The 21,149-nt window shown below is 34.6% G+C and overlaps 1 protein-coding gene and 1 long non-coding RNA gene across 8 annotated transcripts; both read left to right on the plus strand.

The window, feature by feature from the left end:
- Positions 1-1,713: 1,713 nt before the first annotated feature.
- On the plus strand, positions 1,714-6,830 carry LOC139776493 (uncharacterized). 6 transcript variants are annotated; one of them, XR_011719097.1, is made up of 5 exons: positions 1,714-1,732; positions 2,269-2,377; positions 2,465-2,543; positions 2,618-2,802; positions 3,260-6,830. It is a non-coding gene; the product is annotated as an uncharacterized lncRNA (long non-coding RNA). The 6 variants fall into 6 exon arrangements; XR_011719093.1 differs by lacking the exon at positions 1,714-1,732 and adding an exon at positions 1,799-1,902; XR_011719095.1 differs by lacking the exon at positions 1,714-1,732 and adding an exon at positions 1,853-1,871.
- A 3,120-nt stretch (positions 6,831-9,950) lies between these two features.
- On the plus strand, positions 9,951-20,893 carry LOC139776492 (serine protease inhibitor 88Ea). Of its 2 annotated transcripts, none has more exons than XM_071713177.1 (4): positions 9,951-10,086; positions 17,382-17,723; positions 18,759-19,137; positions 19,267-20,893. In XM_071713177.1, exons 1-4 carry the CDS (start codon positions 10,072-10,074, stop codon positions 19,872-19,874), a joined length of 1,344 nt encoding a protein of 447 aa, XP_071569278.1. In that variant the 5' UTR covers positions 9,951-10,071; the 3' UTR covers positions 19,875-20,893. The 2 variants fall into 2 exon arrangements, with proteins under 2 accessions (XP_071569278.1, XP_071569277.1); XM_071713176.1 differs by lacking the exon at positions 9,951-10,086 and adding an exon at positions 12,860-13,018.
- Positions 20,894-21,149: the final 256 nt, after the last annotated feature.

Genomic DNA, 21,149 nt, shown 5'->3' on the forward strand with positions numbered 1-21,149 from the left:
CGTCAGTAAGCAGTCCGGGTGCATTTCCAAGGCATTTCCGGGCATTTCCAGGCTCACTGCATATGGAATATGGATGAGACGGGAATTACAACCGTTCAGACACCGAATAGAGTCATCGGATGTCGAGGAGTGAAACAAGTCGGGCGAGTGACTTCTGCGGAAAGAGGAACCCTCGTAACTATTTTTTAATAATGTTTCGCATAAAAATTTTAAATAAATTTTTATATTTTTCTCTTAAAAAACAATTATTAAGATGTATCCTATCATTTTTCAGGATTAGATGTACGTATATGTATTGAAAATGCAGTATGACGGTTAAACCCCGGCACTTTTGAGATTTCAATTTTTCCACCGTTGTCGTTTTTGCTCTATACCGGTTAAACAAAGCGACGTAGATAAAAATTTCCTATATAAATTTTGTAGCTAAAGGTTCACTCTTTACAGTGGTATACCACATTTAACTAAAATTATTTATTTTCTTGTTAAAAATCGGCACCAAAAAAAAACTGACGGTTAGGCCCCGATCTCCCCTATATTTCTACGAGTTTTTATGGAAGGCAACATTGCTTCTGTCATTTTTCTTGAATACTTCAATTCTTTATTACGAACGATGCAATATTGTATGGAAATTCCAGTGGGAAATCTCGGAATGGATGCCGATTTCGCTCTGGACGGTTAGAAAAGATTTACATGCAGATAGTCACTTGGTAAAAATGTCAATGTATATTTTTGAACTCGTACAACACAACTAGCTATATATGCCCAAAGAACTCGTGATACACGCCACACAAAGAGCTTCGCGGAGGAATCCAATATGGTTGGCTATTCAACCGTAAAGACGGAAGACGAATACGCGAACAAACGATCAACGTGCGTTCTTTTCTCGAATCTTCTTGTTGCCAAGCGCTTTCGCGCCAACAGTAACTCAACCCACGGTTACCAGCGAGATGAGATAGGCAACTATGCGGTACCGCAACACCTGCACTATCTTACTCCATAAACTAGAGAGAGACCTTTAGATATCTTACAACCCAAACAGAATAGAGTCCCTATATAAGAGTCTGGACAGACTTTTGAAATGCAACAATATGGCGTGGATGTCACATATATAGGGACTCTAGTCTGGACGGACTTTAAAGTGAAACACTATGGCGTCGATGTCACGTTGAAAAATACACGTATATTGTGATAATTTTACAATGGGTGCATCCAGAAGCACAACTGCTCAATGAGCGGCTAAGTAGCAATTAAGTGTGATTGGTTGGATCCAAAGGAAAGAACCAATCACATTCTATTGCTACTTAGCAGCTCAGTGAACGGTCGTGCTCCTGGATGCTCCTAATGGCTGATTGGTTATCGTTCGCTATTCTATCGTTCGTGATTGGTCCACGATATGTTGTTCCACGTCCAATGAAAAATAGAACTAGTCTGTTCAGATTTTTATATATAGGGACTCCTAAGGCCTTCCGAACAATGAAAAATATAAGTAACAGATATTAGCGATTAGGGTCACTTCGACCAATACTATTGGAAATGACCAATTGTATTTGTCAATCTGTTTAATGAGCAAATGCGATTGGTCATTTCCAATGGACTAATCAACGATTAAGTTAATTGAGGTTTGGTCGAAGTGGCCCTAAAATTAATGAATTTTTTCATTTTTTACTTTCCATAATTCGTAATGTCACGTAAACATTTCCAGTTTTCACATATATGCGCTGAGAGTGATCGTGTACGTATAAAGTGGAAAAGTGAGATAACTAGAAAAATTCATAGTTGGCAACCACCTTCACGTCTGTCCTGTAACCTCAATAACATCTTATTATATGTCATCTGTGCAATAACATTTAGATTGTTGAAATCGCAAATATGTATTAATACAATTAGACTACATTATATACCGTATTACTCTATATTTGTTTATATATATTGTATTATTTGCCATAATTTGTGACAAATATAAATAAATAAAAGCTTAAGTGTGTATACTAATTTTAGAGTATATAACATAATTCATATAAATATTACAAGATATTAAAAACATAATTTTAAAATATCTTCTTCTCAAACTTTATATATACTGAAAGTTATAAAAATTGTGTCAAATCCTACGCTGCCTGTATAATACAATAATAGTATATTTAATATTATGTAATTAATAATTTAATATAATATAATAATAATAATATCGTCTTTATTGAAGAGCAAGGCACAGCTGTTTTACAGTTTGATATAAATAATTTAATATAATTTAATTAATTGCTTTAGCATGAATGTCACATACAAACAGCGGGAGATTCTGCTGAATTCCCTGAAACAGCACTCGGAAATAATAAGATGTCGAGTTTCAAGAAAGTCTGAGAGTCGGAAAGAATTGGTTATTATATAAATATAATAATTTCGTAAATATTTGTATATATAGATTTGTATTCAGTATTAGAAATTATCATATTATACACTGCAGAAAGATACATGGGAACAAATAACAAATAAGCTAAATAGCTCCGGTGAAGGACCGATTAAAACTACAAGAATGGCTAAAGGTAGGTACTAAATTTGTAAAACAATACACGAAGAATATTAAAAGCAGTGCATATATTTATATATCTTTTTATAGAGTTGGTTAGATTGGAAAATGTACTTAAGAAAGAAACGAATAGGAGGAGAAATGTACAAGGCACAAGTAGTGGACCTCCAAAAATTGTTAATTTTACTGACCTTGAGGTATAACTGTTGGGAATTCTAACTCCCGAGGCAGCTGGGATGGTAAATATACCTCAAGCAGGATTTAAGTCAAAGAAGGTAATTGACCACTCCCTCTACTATAAGTGGTCATAGCATTGTTGAGTCGTGTGATCTATGTAGCTGGAGAAAACCCACTGCTTTTTGCATCCTGCACGATGGATTTAACGTAACGTTAGCAGATTGGGATGCTCTCGATACTTATTACTATTATTGTTTTTTATTATTAATTTTTGTTGTTATTATTATTATTATTATTATTATTATTATTATTACTGTTATTAATATTATTGTTATTATTATTGTTGTTATTGTTATTGTTGTTATTGTTGCTGTTGCTGTTATTATTGTTATTATTGTTATTATTGTTATTATTGTTATTATTATCATTATTGTCGTCGTCGTCGTCGTCGTCGTCGTTGTTGTTGCTGTTGCTATGGCTGTTGCTGTTGTTATTATTGTTATTATTATCATTATTATCATTATTATCATTGTTATTGTTGTTGTTGTTATAAAGGAACTAATGTACCTCATCCAGAAGTCCCAAGACATGAAAAAAGTGTACAAAATAAAATCATGGATGATGTTGAGGTATTAGACGTCAATGAAAACTTTAACACCGAGAGATCGAAAGCTGGATCGACAGAAGAACTGCCAATTTTTTATTATGAAGATGACCACGGCAATTTCGCTACACGTACCTATAATGGTTGTACATTTGAAGTGGACTATGATAAAGAAAACGTAAATTGTGAACTAAAAAATAAATAACAAAAGGCAGGATTACTACAAAACTCACTTTCTAAAGTCATCAACTGCAGCGATCCATGTACAACTGCTGGCAGCTGTGATAATAGATCTACAAAACGTGGATTATCGGATAAAAAAAAGCTAAAGGTAGATTGTTCCTACAATGGTTTTGAAACCAAACAGGTGAAAAATAAAAATAAAAGGCACCTTTTGTATTACCAGAAAAAATAAAATCTTTAAGCGAAATATCACAATTGATGTTATACGTTTAAGAAAAGACACTTGAACTGAATCGTGAAGAAATTCAACTGAGAAAAGATACGCTTGATACGCAAAAAGGTATTTTACAAGAACTAAGATAAATGAAACAACTTCTGCTATTACGTCTATTGTGAATAGTATGTGCATACCTTGATTATTGACTGATTTAATTGTCTTAATAATTTTATAAATGACCTCGTAGGAAACAGTCTCTAAAAATTCTTAAAAAATTTATCTGAAAATGTCTTGAAATTGGGACCATTTTGAGAGATTTTTCAGACACCTTTCTAAAAATCTATAAAACTCTCTGAAAAATCTTAAAGTCTTTGAAATTATTTGAAATTCTCTAAATTACTTACTAACAAAATCTTGGTAAAAAAGATTGAAAAAGGAGGAGGGTCCCTAAGGCCGGTTTTTGGCACCCTCTGAAATTGATCCGAAAATATCAGAAACGTTATATTTTTGTAAGAACTATTGGAGTAAAGTGATGTATATTCTATAATTCTAATTAATCTCATTTTTACCACTAACGCGCTCTTATGTCACCTACATGTCATCTCCTTACATTTGTGTGGTGTGTGTGTGTGTGTGTGTGTGTGTGTGTGTGTGTATGCGCGCGTGCTCGAAACTACGAAAACACTATATTTGTGTAGATATTTGGCAATATACGTTTTTTTAAAATTATACTGCTTTCTATAAGATTATTTTTTTATAGTGTTTTCGTAGTTTCGAGCGCGCACGCACACACGCGCGCGCGCACACACACACACACACACACACACACACACACACACACACCACACACAAATGTAAGGGGATGATATGTAGGTGACATAAAAGCGCGTTAGTGGTAAAAATAAGATTAATTAGAATTATAGTATAAACATGCACCAAAGTATGTCCGTTTAGACTAAAATCACTTCATTTCAATAGTTCTTACAAAAATATAACGTTTTTGATATTTTTGGATCAATTTCAGAGGGTGCCAAAAACCAGCCTTAAGAACCCTCCGCTTTTCAAAGAATTTCTAATTTTTCAGAGAATTTCAGACATCTTTAGAAAGATGTTTCAAGATTCCAAGACATTTTTAGAGAAACTTTTAGACAGTTCTCAGAGACTTTTTTGTCACGAGAGTGTGATTCTATCTCGTTTATATGCAGTATGTCGCATGACTGTATCACGGCTCTTAAGAAAAATAAAGAACAAGATACACATTATCGTATTATTAAGGCAATTCCTAATTTGTCAACGACAGAATAAATGATAGATAGTGTACATAATATCAATTCTGATGTCGTGATATATTCAAGTATTATTAATATTTATATAGTTTATTTTGTTCTAAGTTATTAAATATTGTATTTTAAATTAGCATAACAATAATTACTATTGATTATTTATGTCAATAAGATTGTTCTTTTTTTAAATGAAATGTTATGAGCAGCGCTATTACAGCTTTCTCAACGAACTGTTACCTTAAAAACCAAAGAAAGCGTAGACTGTAAGTTCATATGACTGTTAATAATTTATGTCAATATAAGATTGTTCGTTTTCGTTGTAAAATTCTATGAGCAGCCCAATTACAACTTTCTCAACAAATTGTTATCTTGAAAACCAAAGAAAGCGTAGACAGTATAAGTTTATATGACTACTAATTTTATTTATGTCAATAAGATTGTTCTTTTTTGCGTAAACAAAGTTTATATAACCGTTGATTAAAAATTTTTGTTAATGAATAAAAACGCAAACTACGTAAAAAAGCGCCGTATTATGTTTTCTCGAACTTCATTTTCTGTACGACGATTGGGCACATCCATAGCATCAATTCCATCGGCATCATTAACTTCAAGGTCAATGTCGTCGAAATATAGCTCTGGGTCTGGGACGTTATACCATTTTGCAATGTTGTATAGAACACATCCAGCATTAGCAATCAGTGCTACATAACAAATATCAGTTTTCTTTAGTTATATTACCCTTTAAAAGCATCATGAAACAAAAATAAAAATTTGGTAAAACTTCGGATTAAGGGCGACCTCACCGATTTCAATGACCTTGATATATGTTGTCAAGGTCATGACCCCGAGTGACCTTTAGAAGGTTTTAGCCGTCGCTCGTTATTTGTTAAAAAGTTATTAACAAAAAAAAGTTTGGAAAATATAGCAGCTATTTTGAGTATTGGAAGGCATAAATGACAGGCTGAGAGTAAAAATGACCTATCTGTAAGGTCCGAGCAAAAGTGAGTTAGAAATATTTCCGCGCAAAAACGAATTGCTTGAGGTTCCGGGCAAAAACGAATCACAGAATAGCTCCGAGCAAAAACGACTCAAATACATAAGTCATTTTTGCCCGCACAGAAAACTCGAGTCGTTTTTGCCCGCTAAGAAAATTAGAGTCATTTTTGCCAGCGTCGAAAACTCGACTCGTTTTTGCCCGCGTACAAAACTCGAGTCGTTTTTGCCCGCGCAGAAAAATTAACTCGATTTTGCACGCTCTGTAAATGACTTACTTTTGCCCGCTCTGATCTTCATCTGCATTTTCAACGTCGCGTTTGAATTCTGCGTGAATTTTTTTCCTCAAGTCGTCGTGTTCTTCTTGCATATTTTCGAATTTTACTCTTTCTTCGTTCGGCAGATCTTTGTTGTTTAAGTTCACTTTTATCATATCGCAGGTTTTACATGTGTCCGTGTGTCGTTTTTTAAAACTCAAATTAAATTCATAGTTGAAAATGTCTCGAAACATATGCTCGGATACAAAGTCTGCGTTCGTGACTTCACAGTCGTCTTTGTACATTCTGTACATTATTGCCAAATTTAAATTTGTATTTCCCTCAACATCGACGTGATCCGACTTGTCGGGAGTTTCTATAGACTCTATAATATAGAGTATAGATATTATTCTATAGAACATGTAATATTGATACGTGTGTATCGTACATATGATCTGAGACATGTCTTATCGAGACAGTATCACGGATACCGTCTATTAATACATATCTCTGTGTGTGTAGCCCACTATGCATCAATCTAGTATTATTGTCATGACGAAAAGATGAATAATAAAAGCTATTTACATGATCTGAATGCATTTATCTTTATTATTTTAAACAGTTTCTTGCAGAAAGAAATAATAATAATTATAATGTACTTACTAGGCATCTTTGTTTTAAAATACTTTTTCATTGTTTGAATGCTATATTGTTAAATAAGGATAATATTCAAATAAAATGCGTTTTAAATTGTGATTATGTCCTTAAGTTTTTTCTCATTTATTTTCTTCAAAAATAACTCTTATAAATTGATTTTAAGCATATAAAATACATTGATCAACAGATAAAAATTGCTAGATATCGGAATACTGCTCATCTTATTAAATTAATAATTTTTCGATTAGATAGCTAGAAAAGGAAATCTTTGGCTCTAATTGAAATTTATTTTCAATAAACTTTATATCGCGCAAAATCGATAAGAATTCGCAATCTGATTAAATACAACAACAACAACAACAACAATCTTTATTAACGGGAAAATTTTTTTCCCTTTAACATACAGGAAAACATACAATTTACAAAAGAAAGACTAAGAGCGGTTGTACCAAGTCACAAGACTCTGGACGAGACTGACGAGTTAATAATTTGTAATTGCAAGAGTAGGCGAGTTTTAGTTTGAATACAGACGTAGTGCCACTGAAAAAATCAACAGTATAGGAATAATTGGTCGTAGAGATCATAAACCTATTATGCAAGAATTTGTCTCATACAAAGTGTGGTGATGCTCGACATGAAAGACGGAGTACTGTCTGTCTCTATAGTTGAAATATTTAAACTTATATTTGCCGAGTTTATTAATTAAATTCTTATCTATTAAATTAAATAAAAATGTTTTATATCAATGTCTAATTCCAAATTATAATAAAAAAATTTATTTACAAGAATTTGTGAACTACAAATTCCTATTATGCAATAATTTGTCTCATACAAAGTGTGGTGATGCTCGACACGAAAGACGGAGTACTGTCTGTCTCTATAGTTGAAATATTTAAACTTATATTTGCCGAGTTTATTAAGGATGTTCTATAGGTACAGTCCCAACACCAAAAGTATGCAGGAAATATTAAAAACTCTGATATTAATTCTCCAGGGATCTAAAGACAAAAATAGTTACGGAACATCTAATAGAATGTAAAAAACGTAGATTTAGTGACTGTAAATAACTGTTACTACTATTTTTATCAAAAAAAATTTCAAAAAAATTGTTGTAAATCGTTTCAAATTTTGTTGCTATATTTTTGTTTGTTGATGATCTGCTTGTGTGTAAAATATTATTATATTGGTTACATTTTTTAATGTTTACACTTTTCTCTGTAAAACCCTTTGTAAAACGGATATTCAAGAATTGATAACTTTTTATCTAAATTGTGAATCGATCTGAAATTTGGCCCCGAACTTTGAAAGAGTACACAGAATATGATATTAAATTTTCATCAACTTCGTTACATTTTGCCTAACTATATAAAACATCCTTAATTAAATTCTTATCTATTAAATTAAATAAAAATGTTTTATATCAATATCTAATTCCAAATTATAATAAAAAATTTATTTACAAGAATTTGTGAACTACAAAACGCGGATATGAACTTATGAACCATACATTAACAGTGTGTAGAGGGAATCCCTTGAGTATATACCTAAAATATTATTGATTATTAGCCAACTATTTAAGAGCTATTAAAAAAAGTGATTTGAACATCGTGTATAGACCATTGTAGTAAGACCAAAGTCTGTAGCGGCGTGTAGCAGCGCGGTAAGACGTCAGCTTACTGAGACTGGTCCGAGCTGGTCCGAGTATGTATATATTTATGTAAAAGAAAATTAGTCGTTGAATGATATACTTCTTATCCATCAAATTCTTATATTGTATAAAAAGTCAATAATTTTAATTATGTAAACATTTATTTATTTCTTAATATTTCTTTACTCACAAAATAATTAAAGAATTATTACTTTATAAGAAAAAAGCTGGAAGAAAAATGGTCTATACACAATGCTGAAATATTTTTTGTTAATAATTCCTAAAAGGCAGGCTAATAATCAATAATATTTTAGGTATACACTCAGGGGATTTCCCCCTGTAAACTAATATATAGTTCATCCGCGTTTCGCAGTTTCCAAGTTCTCCTTGTCAGTAAGTAATATTCTTTTATTAGTAAATACAATTTAGACGTGTATGGGAGAGAAAGGCAGAGACAAAGAGAGAAGAGGTGGAAAGAGATAGGGGAGGCAAAATTTAACAGGTGGTATGGCATGGTAAAAGGAGAGGGGGTGCCGGGGTATTTAAAAAAGAGCTGGGGGCAAAGGGTGGCCAGGCATAGACTGGGGGGCGGTATGAGGAGGGGAAAATACTGGGTGGCAGAGAAGAAAAGAAAGTGTAGGGTATGTGGAGGTGGGGATGAGACGTGGGAGCATGTGTGGGAGGAATGTGCGGATTGGGGGGAGGGAGATCGTGGCAGGAAGTGGTTGGAGAGGTACTGGGAGATGAGAGGGAAGGGGAGAGTTGGTTGAGGAAGTTAGAGGAGGTAAAAGGGGAAGGGGGTGATGGAGAAGAGGGGGAAGGGAGGGAGAGGGGGGAGAGTGAGTGAGAGAGAGGGTATGAGTGAGAAGATATAACTTTGTAAACGGAAACGGAAGTCCATAGGTTAGGAAATTCGCGAGCGTGTGTGTGTGTGTACATATAGGTAGGGCAATTTAATTAGTAATAAGGTTTATTAGTGATAAGGTAGATTAAGAGTACTTGTATAAGTGTGTAAAGGGTTGGGAACGTCCCTTGCAACGCCGAGGGGAGACAATAAACGTATATATATATAGTAAATACAATTTCTTACAATTAAATTATTTTATTCGTTAGTCAAGTTTCTGTCGTTGTTTGAATTAAAGTTGATGAAGCGAATCAACGTTGGTAAATACCTTCTCTGGGTTTTCCAAAGCTCTTCTGCGCAGTTAGCATTTACATTGTTATCCAATTTGTGCGAACAAGAGTCTCCTTTCAATCATCTTTTTCCAATAAAAATAAAAGCTGCGGTCCATTGAGGATGGATGTTGTGCTGATTCGACTGGGATTTTCCCAGATCCGTGCCGAAAGTGCATACAGATGTGTAAACACGTGTGTAAAAGGGAATGCCATGTCCACTGCATATGTATAAAGCCATCGACGGCGATACGCAAAAATAGTCGCAGATGCGCTTCGTTACAAGACGCTGTTATTAAGACGTTCTTATCAACAGAAATCTCTGTGATAAACCGGTGCTCCAGTAATCACGATGATTTACCTTCAGGTAAGATTAGACTTACTCGGCGGGGAAGATTGCGTACCCCATAATTCAGCGCGGTGTCATATTAAATTTAAGCAAAATAACGGTCTGTTCATAATTTTATTAGACAGAAAAACATACGTCTTTTATTTAAAATATCTAATATTTAAGTTATTAAGAACAAAGCGATACTCTTTCTCTTTCGGTAACAAATTTTTTTTCTTTTGCAACGAGAATATAATTTGCAACAATATATTCCACTTTTATTTCACACATTAAAAAGATCATCTATTATTTATTAACGTCTTATAAATAGTCAAGCTCTTCCCGTAAAGAAATAACAGCTATTTGCTGGAAAGATTAAATGTCTTGTTTGCTGCGACAATAATGAGGTAAGCTCAGTGAGTTAATGCAGAGCCTTTAATTAGAGCAAGTGACATTATTTCAAAGAATACGTTTGTTTGACAATCAGTCAACATGCCGCAATTAGAACGTGACATCGTTGCATGTTATGCACGTTTTATTTTTCTTTTAGTATGTGGATAATAATAATTGCAAATTTCATTCAACTTCTCGTTTTAATGTGGAACACATGCAGATTGAGTACATGTGTAAGTATTTTATAATAAAGAATTGTGTACATCGAGGGGGTCACCTTGGATGACCTTGATATTTTAGTACACGGAGAGAATTTTCTCTTACAATTTACCCTGAAATCATGGTAGTTGTGGGACAACATGTACCACCAAGAATTTTATGCGAGCTATTCTGAATATTCTGATTAATATCTACCATAATAAAAAATATTAATATCTATTACATTAAAATATAAAATATGTTTGATTAATTTTACTAAAATATATCTAGGAAATTTCAATAATTTTTCAAAATTTACCAATTTGCTTGGTAATTTTTATCGCGTTGTTTGTAAAATGTCTTTTGTATATTTTAAAAATCCCTTGGTTGCAAAGTTGTCCCAAGTTTATAGTGAATTTAAGGGTAAAATATAACAAAAAATTCTCTCCGTGTATGTTGTCAAGGTCACCCTCCTGAGTGACCTTCAGAAGGTTTTAGCCCGCGCTCGTTGTTTATTCAAAAGTTATTTTAGCAGTGAATTAATTATTAAAGCAGTTATTAAAGCAGCGAATCGTGGCTTTCGGCTCGAAACGAGGTCTACAATTGTTGTTCTATGAACATCGTATAATAATTTCACAGAAAACGCGTAGACTCGTGGATGGTGGAGCTGAAAACAACGATTTACTGCTTTAAAAAACTTTTCTTTGTTCATGCATGTACTATTTCGACATATATATTAGTCATTTATGCCTTTTAATACTCAAAATAACTGCTACATTTCTCAAATTTTTTTGTTAATAACTTTTTAATAAACAACGAGCGCGGGCTAAAACCTTCTGAAGGTCACTCAGGAGGGTGACCTTGACAACATACTAAAATATCAAGGTCATCCAAGGTGACCCCCTCGATGTACACAATTACCTAAAGAACAACTGTAAAGAGAACTTTCGGTAAATTTTGTCATCGATCGTGAATGATGTCAAGCGAAGAGATGAATTTAGCTTGACGTGCAAAGGTTTCTTTTTAAAGCAAAAAATATTTACATGATTCTCCGCTTCTGACATAATAATCCAATATAGTCAGGTGCCGGTAGCCTTAAACGTACGTAATGCACTTAATCGCTCATCAGGCCAATTGACTTGCCAGTCTTGACCCATGTAACAGTCGTATACAGAGAAAAATTGTGAGAGGAATTTTTGAATTTTCCAGAATAAATTAATTTGTAGAATTTATGGCAAATTTATTATAAACTAAATAATATTTCTTAGATTTGATAAATTTCGGTAAATTCGATAAAAATTCTCGACGCGAGGATTGATAAGAGAATGTCGCGTCAATAAAGAGAAAATTTGACGCACATAGACTCTAAAAAATTTCAATTTTGAAAAATCTTAGGGGTTTAAAACGCATTGCTCGTTAAAGGAATTAATTTTTACTGCGCTAACGAAGATAAAGATCTTCGGAGATTTTCCGAGAAGTAAAAGGCTCGAAGGATTACAATGCCTTTTTAAAGGCAGTGGGGATTTTTCTGACAATAAAATCGGATTATGATGGGCATTTCCAAGAGACGAGGACGTAATGATAGGTTTGTACGAGAGGTATATGTACATAAACATGTTCAGGGTCGTCGTGGAAAGGAAATGCTTGACTGAAATAAAGATCAGGAAGATTGCTGACATTTCACTACATATGTTAGATGTGTACACACGTCCGTTTTTCACTTAAAAAAAAATGAACCAAGCGAATAGATTTAACATTAGAACTACGAAATGACCCGTTTGACATTTTTTAATAATTTATTACTCATTTTTAAAAAATTTTAATTTCTGAAATTTTCCCTGACTTTTATTGAAATTTCATAGATAATTAATTTTATTAATTTTCTTTCTCTTTTTCTCTTTTCTTTTCTAAGATTTCTTCGGTAGAATTAAATATAGATTAATCTCTGGTAATTCTAGTGTTAACGCACGTTAAAATTATATATATAGAAAAGCTTTCTTTAATCTACATTATATTTAATCACAATTTTGAGTCTTAATAATTCCCAAATTTTTCTTAAAATTTTTACAAAATTTATTTAAATGCATCTTTGTCAGATTTCCTCGATTTTTCTTCGTGTAATCCGAGCCTGGATCCCCAACTTGTCGTGTATGTCATGACGTTTTCCACGCAAACGTGACAAACCAGTAGTGGGGAAGAGTGGGGTTACTCAAAGGCATTCTCCTCTGGCGTCTCTTCCTGATCGCTTGGACTTCAGTCAGTTCTGCCTCTTCTCGATCGTCGTTCGGACGTCCAACACTAGTCCCACCAATTAATCGACACGTTGATTTGCCGTTTTCCTGAAGCTCCGAGAGAGTGTCGAACAATGTTGTTCCTCACGGTGAGTGTCAACACATTCATCCGTTTTTCTTCTGACATTCCATTCATCTCGTTTCGTAAAGTCCGTTATTTGCTGAGAAGATGTATGAGGAGACGATTTTTCGTGCTGCGAAATTCGTTGGAATATTATTCATGTGTTGTTAGCATCGGAGATTGGCTCTCGATGATCGTGAGTATCGTGTGTCGTTGTACTCCATCCTGCAATGACCCTTGATTGCCAGCCTGGTCGGAAGTTCAACCGCGATAAGTCTTATCGAAAGATTCGCGAGTGTTTTCTCCCCTTCGAGAAAAAATTTCTGAATTAATTTCCAGCGAGAGAGATATATAATTATATATATTAAAAAAAGTTATCAATCTTGAGTTTAAAAACGTTTTTAATTTTTAAATTTTTGAAGAAATGTTGGACGGTTTATTAAAAATGCCAAATTTCTTATCTTTCCGATTAATAACATAAAATTTCTAGCGTAATTGATTTTAATACAATTATAGTAATTATTAATATTTAATGCACAAAACTGATTCAAAATTGATCGGTGATTCTAGAAACGGAGTAAATTTGTAATGATAATTTTCAGATGTCCGATGGGAGAAGTTCTCCCGTATGTAAACAATGTTATTAATGCTAGAACACGGTCTATTTTTATTTCGTTTTATCTCGAACGACGTCAGAGATTTATATAATAATGTTATAATCTCTCTTGATATCCGCAAACATAGGTACTGGTATACTCATATATTCAATACTCGACGTAGATCAAGCATTTTTTACAATAAAAACAATGGAAATGATGGCGTGTGATATCATCAGGCAGAATCCTCTAACTAACATTTCGTATTTTCAGTATGCATTTAATGTTAAGCATATTTGGTTGTCCGTCTTCCGTTGACATTGAATAGGTACTATTAAGCTATAATAATAAAAATCTTAATTAAAGGCAACGTTTTTTTCGCTTCAGGACAAATATTGACTTTACTCATAAATTTTTTATTGTAATTTTGAGTTTGTAATTTTCAGATGTTTTCATTTTAACGTTTCCCAGAAAATCATTTATATATCATTTCGTAAATATGTTTAATCGCAAGAAATTTTTATGTTTTTTTAGATGAAAGGAAAAATAAATGTCATGCAGTTCTATTTTCCTTATTTTCTTAAATAATTTTATATGAACGTTGTCCTTCAAAATCGTTGTTCTTCAAAATCAACAAATCTATACGAACTGCTGAATCAATAAGAACTGTTTTCTTAACGATTCTAGATTTAGAATTCGGGGACTTGTGACTGAGACTTTTATAAAAGGACAATTAACACTTAAGGGGATAGACAACTTTGAGTATTTGAAACTTTGGCACATAATTCTATATGTTCTTTTATGTTCTATTTTAAAAAATATTAATAATAACGGAAGTTATTGGTAATAAAGGAAAATAGTTCTTTCCGTTCAATAGCTGATGGTGGACGTGATTCCGGAGTATCAAAAAAATCTAAAACAAAATTAAAAAACAGATTTATAACCTAGAAAAGTGTCTCTAAAATGTGTTGGAAGCAAATTTGAAAAAAAATTTATTTTCAATTTTATTAAAGAAAATGCAATTTTATACTTGTTTTGCAACTAAAATATTTTTTATTTTTTAAAAGAATTTTTTTCGAAATTCTGTTTCCGACACATTTTAAATATTGTTTCAACAACTTAAAAATGTTTGAAAGACATCGTTGGAGTCGTTTTCGAAATTTTATGTCCATCACCAGCTGCTGAACTACTTCCCATCATTACCAATAACTCCCGTTATTATTAATTATTAATGATTAATAATTTTTTCTTAAAATAAAAGAACATAGAATCATGTACCGAAGTTTCAAATACGCAGAGTTTTTTATTTCATAAATATTTAATTTGATAAAAAAAGATAAATTTTTTGCTTGTCAAGGTTGTCTGCCCACTAAATTAACTAAAATTCTCTGTGTTATGGTTTTATGATCTGTAATGACTCAATTGGACAAACGTGTCTACGGGTATTTCAGACCTTTACGCCTTAAAATGTTTACGTAAGGAAGAACTATGTGCCGTTCTTACGCTTCTCACGGAATTCCCCTGTCGCGTTCGCACTGCTTGATCATTCATAAATCCTTACGTCACGAGCAATTACCTCGAGCTATTTGATCTCGAGCGAACGAACAAAAGGAAAAAAAAAATGAAGAGTTTGAGCTTGAGAGCGGGGCAGATTGTAAGCGAGCACGCTTGTCATGAATTGTACACGATACGTGATCATCATGATAACGATCATCGTACAATGCGAACAAAGAACTCACGTGGCATTTCATTGCCTAATCGCACTATCGATCTCATTAAATTCTAATTATAAGTCAGAGAGATCTTTAAAATTAAATTGCAATTCTAGCCTTAAATCACTGTCCTCGTCCTTTTTAATTTTTATTTAGGCGAATTCTCATTTTTCACTTCTAATTTCAATTCACCTCTTTTCTGATTTCTACTACGTCTTTACTTTTAAATGCTCACCATTTCCGGGGCAGATACAACTCGTAAGCATTGCCGTGTATATGTACGTTCACAAATTTATTTAATTTTAATTCAAGTTACGGTTTTATTGGAATTTTTGTTTCAATTCCAATTTTAATTGTTTTATTTTAATTTTAAAAATCTAGTTTTAATTTACTAATTCCGATTTTTATTTGAATTTTAATCCTAATTCTATAATTTATTCAAGGAAGTGACAAATTATGATTGTAGTCTCACCAACACACAAATTGGAAATTACATTATATACACCACCGTGTATATCTTATTAATTATCTCGTAAAATTTATATCACGCCTTACTGGAAAAGTCACAAGTCGTCATTGAAAATACCGCTTTTGTCAACCGAGAGTTTTCGTCACACCTTAATTTTAGTCATGAAAGCCGGATGCCCTATGATGTCATGGTACTAGCTTCACCAGCTGCTTTCACTCGCCGTTAGCCTCCGATTTCCGATCCGGTCGCAATTTCGCCGCAATTGCGCAGGAAAGTAACGAACCGAGGAAACATGCCCCTCCCTGAGGAAGGAAGTTGCGAAGGAATCGCGCGGGGCTTATGTCATTTCAAACAGAGATCCCTCCTGGAATTCAAGTATACGCAAGATGGACCGATAGTAATTGCGAAAAGAATGCTTATCATTCTACCTATTATACCTCGTGAAAAACAGAAAAAGTAAAGAAAAAATTTTAATCTTTGGACGAATCCTTGATCTTTGAATGATCGGGTCCTCTATTCGGAATTAGTCATCGCTTAAGAGCTTGCAATCAGCCGCGATGAAGCGACCGGTTCAGCGATATAGCGATCGCGTGACGAGCGATACGGTCTATAAATTCGCATAAAGGCCGTGGTACATAGAAAAACTTAAGCAGTAAAACTTAAGCAGTAAGGAAATCAACGGTATGGATTCGTTAGCGCTTAGGGTCGTGCCTTAAGTTCTTGGCTGTGATTGGCTGATTTGCTTACTGCTTGAGTTTTACTGCTTAAGTTTTTCTGTGTGCCACGGCCTTAAATTATAGGCCATTGTCGCGAGGAGCATCGTGCACGTTGCAAAACGATAAAAAAAGTACCGAAGGCCCAGATTCCTTCCGTCGTTTCGTCTTCTGCATCAAACGCACACGATTCCTCGTCGTCACCGCTTTCTCCGCCGTGCGAGAAAGTTTTTTTTTCTCTCGATCGAATATTCGAGGGAATGATGCCAGTGCGTGCGTTTCATGCACGCGTGAGATCTTTTTGTGTTCGGATATACGTGTGTAAATTTGGTAAATCGCCGTCGAGTATAAACAAATTGAATTCGCTATTTACTCGCTGTCGCTATAATACGGAAGTCTTCGAGAGATCTCTCCTTTGGAGATCAAACCTTTCGAGAGATCCCGATTAGCTTCATTTTTTGTATTGTATAATCAACCTCCTAAAGCGGCTTGCTTCGTAAAACATCCCAGACGATAATAATATCCCATCAGACAGCAAACATGTCCAAAATCGGAACATAAGACGTCTTAAAGACACGTTGTTAAGACATCTTTAAGATATCTTTAAGACGTCTTATGTCCTGATTTTGGGCATGGTGCTGCCTGAGATATTATTATTGTTGTCATGAAGAACACGTCGTTACATAACGTTGATTAGAATCCAATCTTTATATGTAAATATTAAAATATTTTATTAAAACATATTTTATTTAATAACATGTAACATCGCTAAAGTAAAGTTACAATCCAGGCAACACGCCTGTCTTAATGACGTCTTTAAGACGTCTTATTTCCCCGATTTGACACATTATGTTCACTGGGAATATTTTTCTTTCTCTTATTCCTATTCTCATTTTTGCAGGCGATACCGTTGCTGTCGGCGATCAGCATGATTTCGGCGCAATGTTTAACAGGAGATGATGTCCCCTCGGTAATGGACCCAACGTCGAGGGTGTCGTTAACGGATGCCCGATTTGACTTCGCGCTCGACAGTCTGAAGAAGACCGCGTTGATCGAGTCGAAGGACAACATCTTCTTCAGCCCGCACAGCATACACCAGGCCTTGAGCCTGGCGTACTTCGGCGCTCGCGGTACCACCGAGGAATCCCTGAAGCAGGCCCTCCACATTCCAAATGAACTCTCGAAAGTTGACGTACAACGTTACTATGCCATCGAGAGATCGCTCAATCAAATGCGTTCTCAGGTGAGTGATTCCGGCGCGATTGCGTGATTTACTTCGTCGTCGCCGGAGGTATGTCAAGGTGACCATCGCGTAGTTTATCCTCACATCAACGCCGGGAGGTAAATCGCGTTCGGATCCCCAAGGTCCTGAAGGTTGCTGTTCGAGAATCGCGGATCCCCTTGGCCGACTTTTAAGATTGTCTTGTCTTGTTCAGCGAAATGCTTGCATGGACGAATTTGAATGACGTAACGTAGAGATTTCCGCGTAAAGAAACCGATAAGAAATGGTGGAAATAAATTTCAAGTTTACATATTAAAGGATCTGTAATGCGCCTGAATTATGGTGTAATATCGAAGTATGGTGGGTCAAAAGATATTTGTTATTACAGAGGATTTATTAAAAAATAACGAAAATGGAAATATATTTTTAACAAGGAAAATTATATTCGACACTAACTGGCAAAAATCATTTATTTGTATATCTCATGACGTTTCAACCATTGATTTTGGTCCTTCTCAAGTGTTATTTTAATTTACATATGTCGTATACAACTAATCTTAATTATGGCATTGTGCTAGAGCAAGCCAAAAGCCAAATATATTTTTAAGTAAAACAAAGAAAGAAAAAATTCAAGATTAAAAACCCTTAAATTATCGCAGCAGGTTCTTTAAAAACGGAACTTAGAACAAGAAATTTAAATTCTATTTTGCACAGACAAAATATTTAGCTTTGGATTCTATTTAATTTGAATAAAATAATTTAATGAGTTTATGAAGTAATTTAGACATTTTTGAAATTTATTATTTTGAGGATGGAAATTTTTTTAAAGTCATGCTTGTATGAATGTGATGTACAAATAAAGTTTATATATAAGAACTTACTCAGACAGCACGCAAAATTGAGACATAAGGTGTCTTTAAGACATTTAATTTTAAGACGTCTTGTCTCGATTTTGGATATGATGCTGTCTGGATATTACCTCAGCGATTTCGCGCAGAAATTCTCGGAAATCTTGGAAGAAAATGATTTCTTTATCCTTGATATTATTCATTTCAGATGAATGGATCCGCAGATTCCTACGATTACAAAATTGCTAATAGGTTTTGGATTACGAATTCCAAGAGGCTGCGCGAATGTATGTTCGATTTCTTCGGGGATCAGTTGCAAGTAACAGATTTCAGTACGAATCCTACCGAAGTGAGAAATCAGATCAATAATTGGGTCAGCAATATGACGAAAGGTCACATTCGCGATCTCCTGCCGCCGAGCAGCATTGCGGAAGATACCGATCTCGTTCTGGTGAACGCGGTCTATTTTAAGGGCCTCTGGGCCAGTCGTTTCGACCCAAAGAACTCTAAACGCGACATCTTCTATGCCTCCGGCACGCAAAACTCTGTCACCACTTTTATGCGTCAGAAAGGGAACTTCAATCACGGTAAGTAAACGTCATTATATACATTCGGACTTCATCTTATTGAATAAATCTGACATTTCGTACATCGCGACCTAATACTTCGACCTTCATTCATCTATTTTCTTTCTAATCTTAGTTTCTTCTTTTCAGCTGTCTCTGAAGAGCTAGGTGCATATATCTTGGAATTACCTTACAAAGGTAATGAGATTTCGATGTTCGTGCTACTCCCTCCGTTCTCCAGCGCACGGTCTGTACAAAATCCTTCCAACGAGCCGCAGGACGGCATCCGTCAATTGGTGGAACGTCTGGCGACGGAGAAGGGGTCGCGGGAACTACGCGAATTGCTGGACGATGGGTTACCGCCACGCGAGGTCGAGGTCAGTCTGCCGCGTTTCGAGTTCGAGCGAGAGCTGCCGATTAGTCAGCTGCTGCACGCTCTAGGCGCCGGTGAACTGGTGACACCCAACGTGGCCGATCTGCGCGGGTTTGTCGCGGACGGCGAGCAGACTCTGCACCTCGGTGATGCCGTACATCGTGCTCGTATCGAGGTCACGGAGGAGGGTACTACTGCGGCCGCGGCCACCGCGATCTTTACCTTCCGCTCCAGCCGGCCCACCGAACCCGCCATCTTCAACGCCAACCACCCGTTCGTTTACCTGATCTACAACAAGGCTGATCACACTATTCTCTTTACCGGCATTTTCCGCTCACCAGGCACAGCCCAACCAACACATTCCCTGACTCCCGGTGCTGTTTAGGTAGATCCTGACATTTAGGTCGTTTAAAAGAAACTCAGTCTTGGAGAGATAGTCGAGCAGTGAAGTCTGACGATGTGACGAGGGTTGAAAAATTTGTCATTCCATTTCTTTTTAATCAATTGATACCATTTTACAGGATCTGTTTCTCGTTGATTTTTGTTAATGATCGAAAACAGTTGGCCCTTTGAATTACGTGAAACTGACGTCACGCCGGATCTTCAAATCAGCGAATTTTCAAAGTATTGAAGAAAGGTTCCCTCATTTTTCAATGATTTTTCAAGAGGAGTCCGTTGCATGAATCTCATTAATTTATTCTCGTATTTAGATTTTATACTTTATGACGTCTTATTTTTAAAGTTAGATAAAGACGAGCGTAAAACACACACACACACACACACACACACACACACACACACACACACACACACACACACACACACACACACAAAACAAAAACTTACGCGTAAAGACGTCACCGTTAATTTCTGATAATATACATATAGAAATTCACGAATTTCGGCGAAGGGTGACCTCGCCGATTAACTTAAACAATTGTTCGACAAATATTTCTTCCTTCCAGTCCAAAAATGAAATTATTCTATAATGTATTTGGATAAAAAACTAAAAATTGTAAAAAAGCGAAGATTTATGCAATAAGAAAAAAAAGAATAAAAATGTTTTTAAACATATATATAATTATTTGTTGTAATTAAATGTTTTTAAATTCATCCTAATATTATCATGATTATAATTCGATAGCGGCAGCATGGACATGATAGAGAAGATATTTGAGTGAATATAAAAATAAGTCGTCAACTTGAATCATAAACTCAAAGTAGAACATATATAATGCAGGAAAAATTACCGCTAGAATATATAAACAAAATGTCAGCAAGACTTCATCTCACAATCAGTCTCTGAATATTTTTTGGCTTTGTTATCCTTTATTTCAAGTTTTCATGTGGCTGCGGCGTTCTCACCAAATCGCGTTAGTAAATATAAATAACATTATCGATTGATCTCGACTGCTTATGTATTATTTATCCTACCCCAGTAAACAAGGAACATATATTAAATTAACGTTTAGAAATATTGACTTTATGTGTATTTTTTAAACGTTTTTTAATAATATTATACACATATTTAAAAAATATTATTTCGTAATGTGATTTTTCTGAATGTTGTTAAAATATTTTAAAAACGTTACAAAAAATATTTTTCAAATGTTACTCTGACATTTATTTGAGATCAATGCAACAGTTCAAAATTCCTTGT

Source organism: Temnothorax nylanderi, unplaced genomic scaffold, assembly GCF_030848795.1.
Source record: "Temnothorax nylanderi isolate EJ_2023f unplaced genomic scaffold, tnyl_v1.0 TNYL_tig0121_pilon, whole genome shotgun sequence".
NCBI lineage: Eukaryota > Metazoa > Arthropoda > Insecta > Hymenoptera > Formicidae > Temnothorax > Temnothorax nylanderi.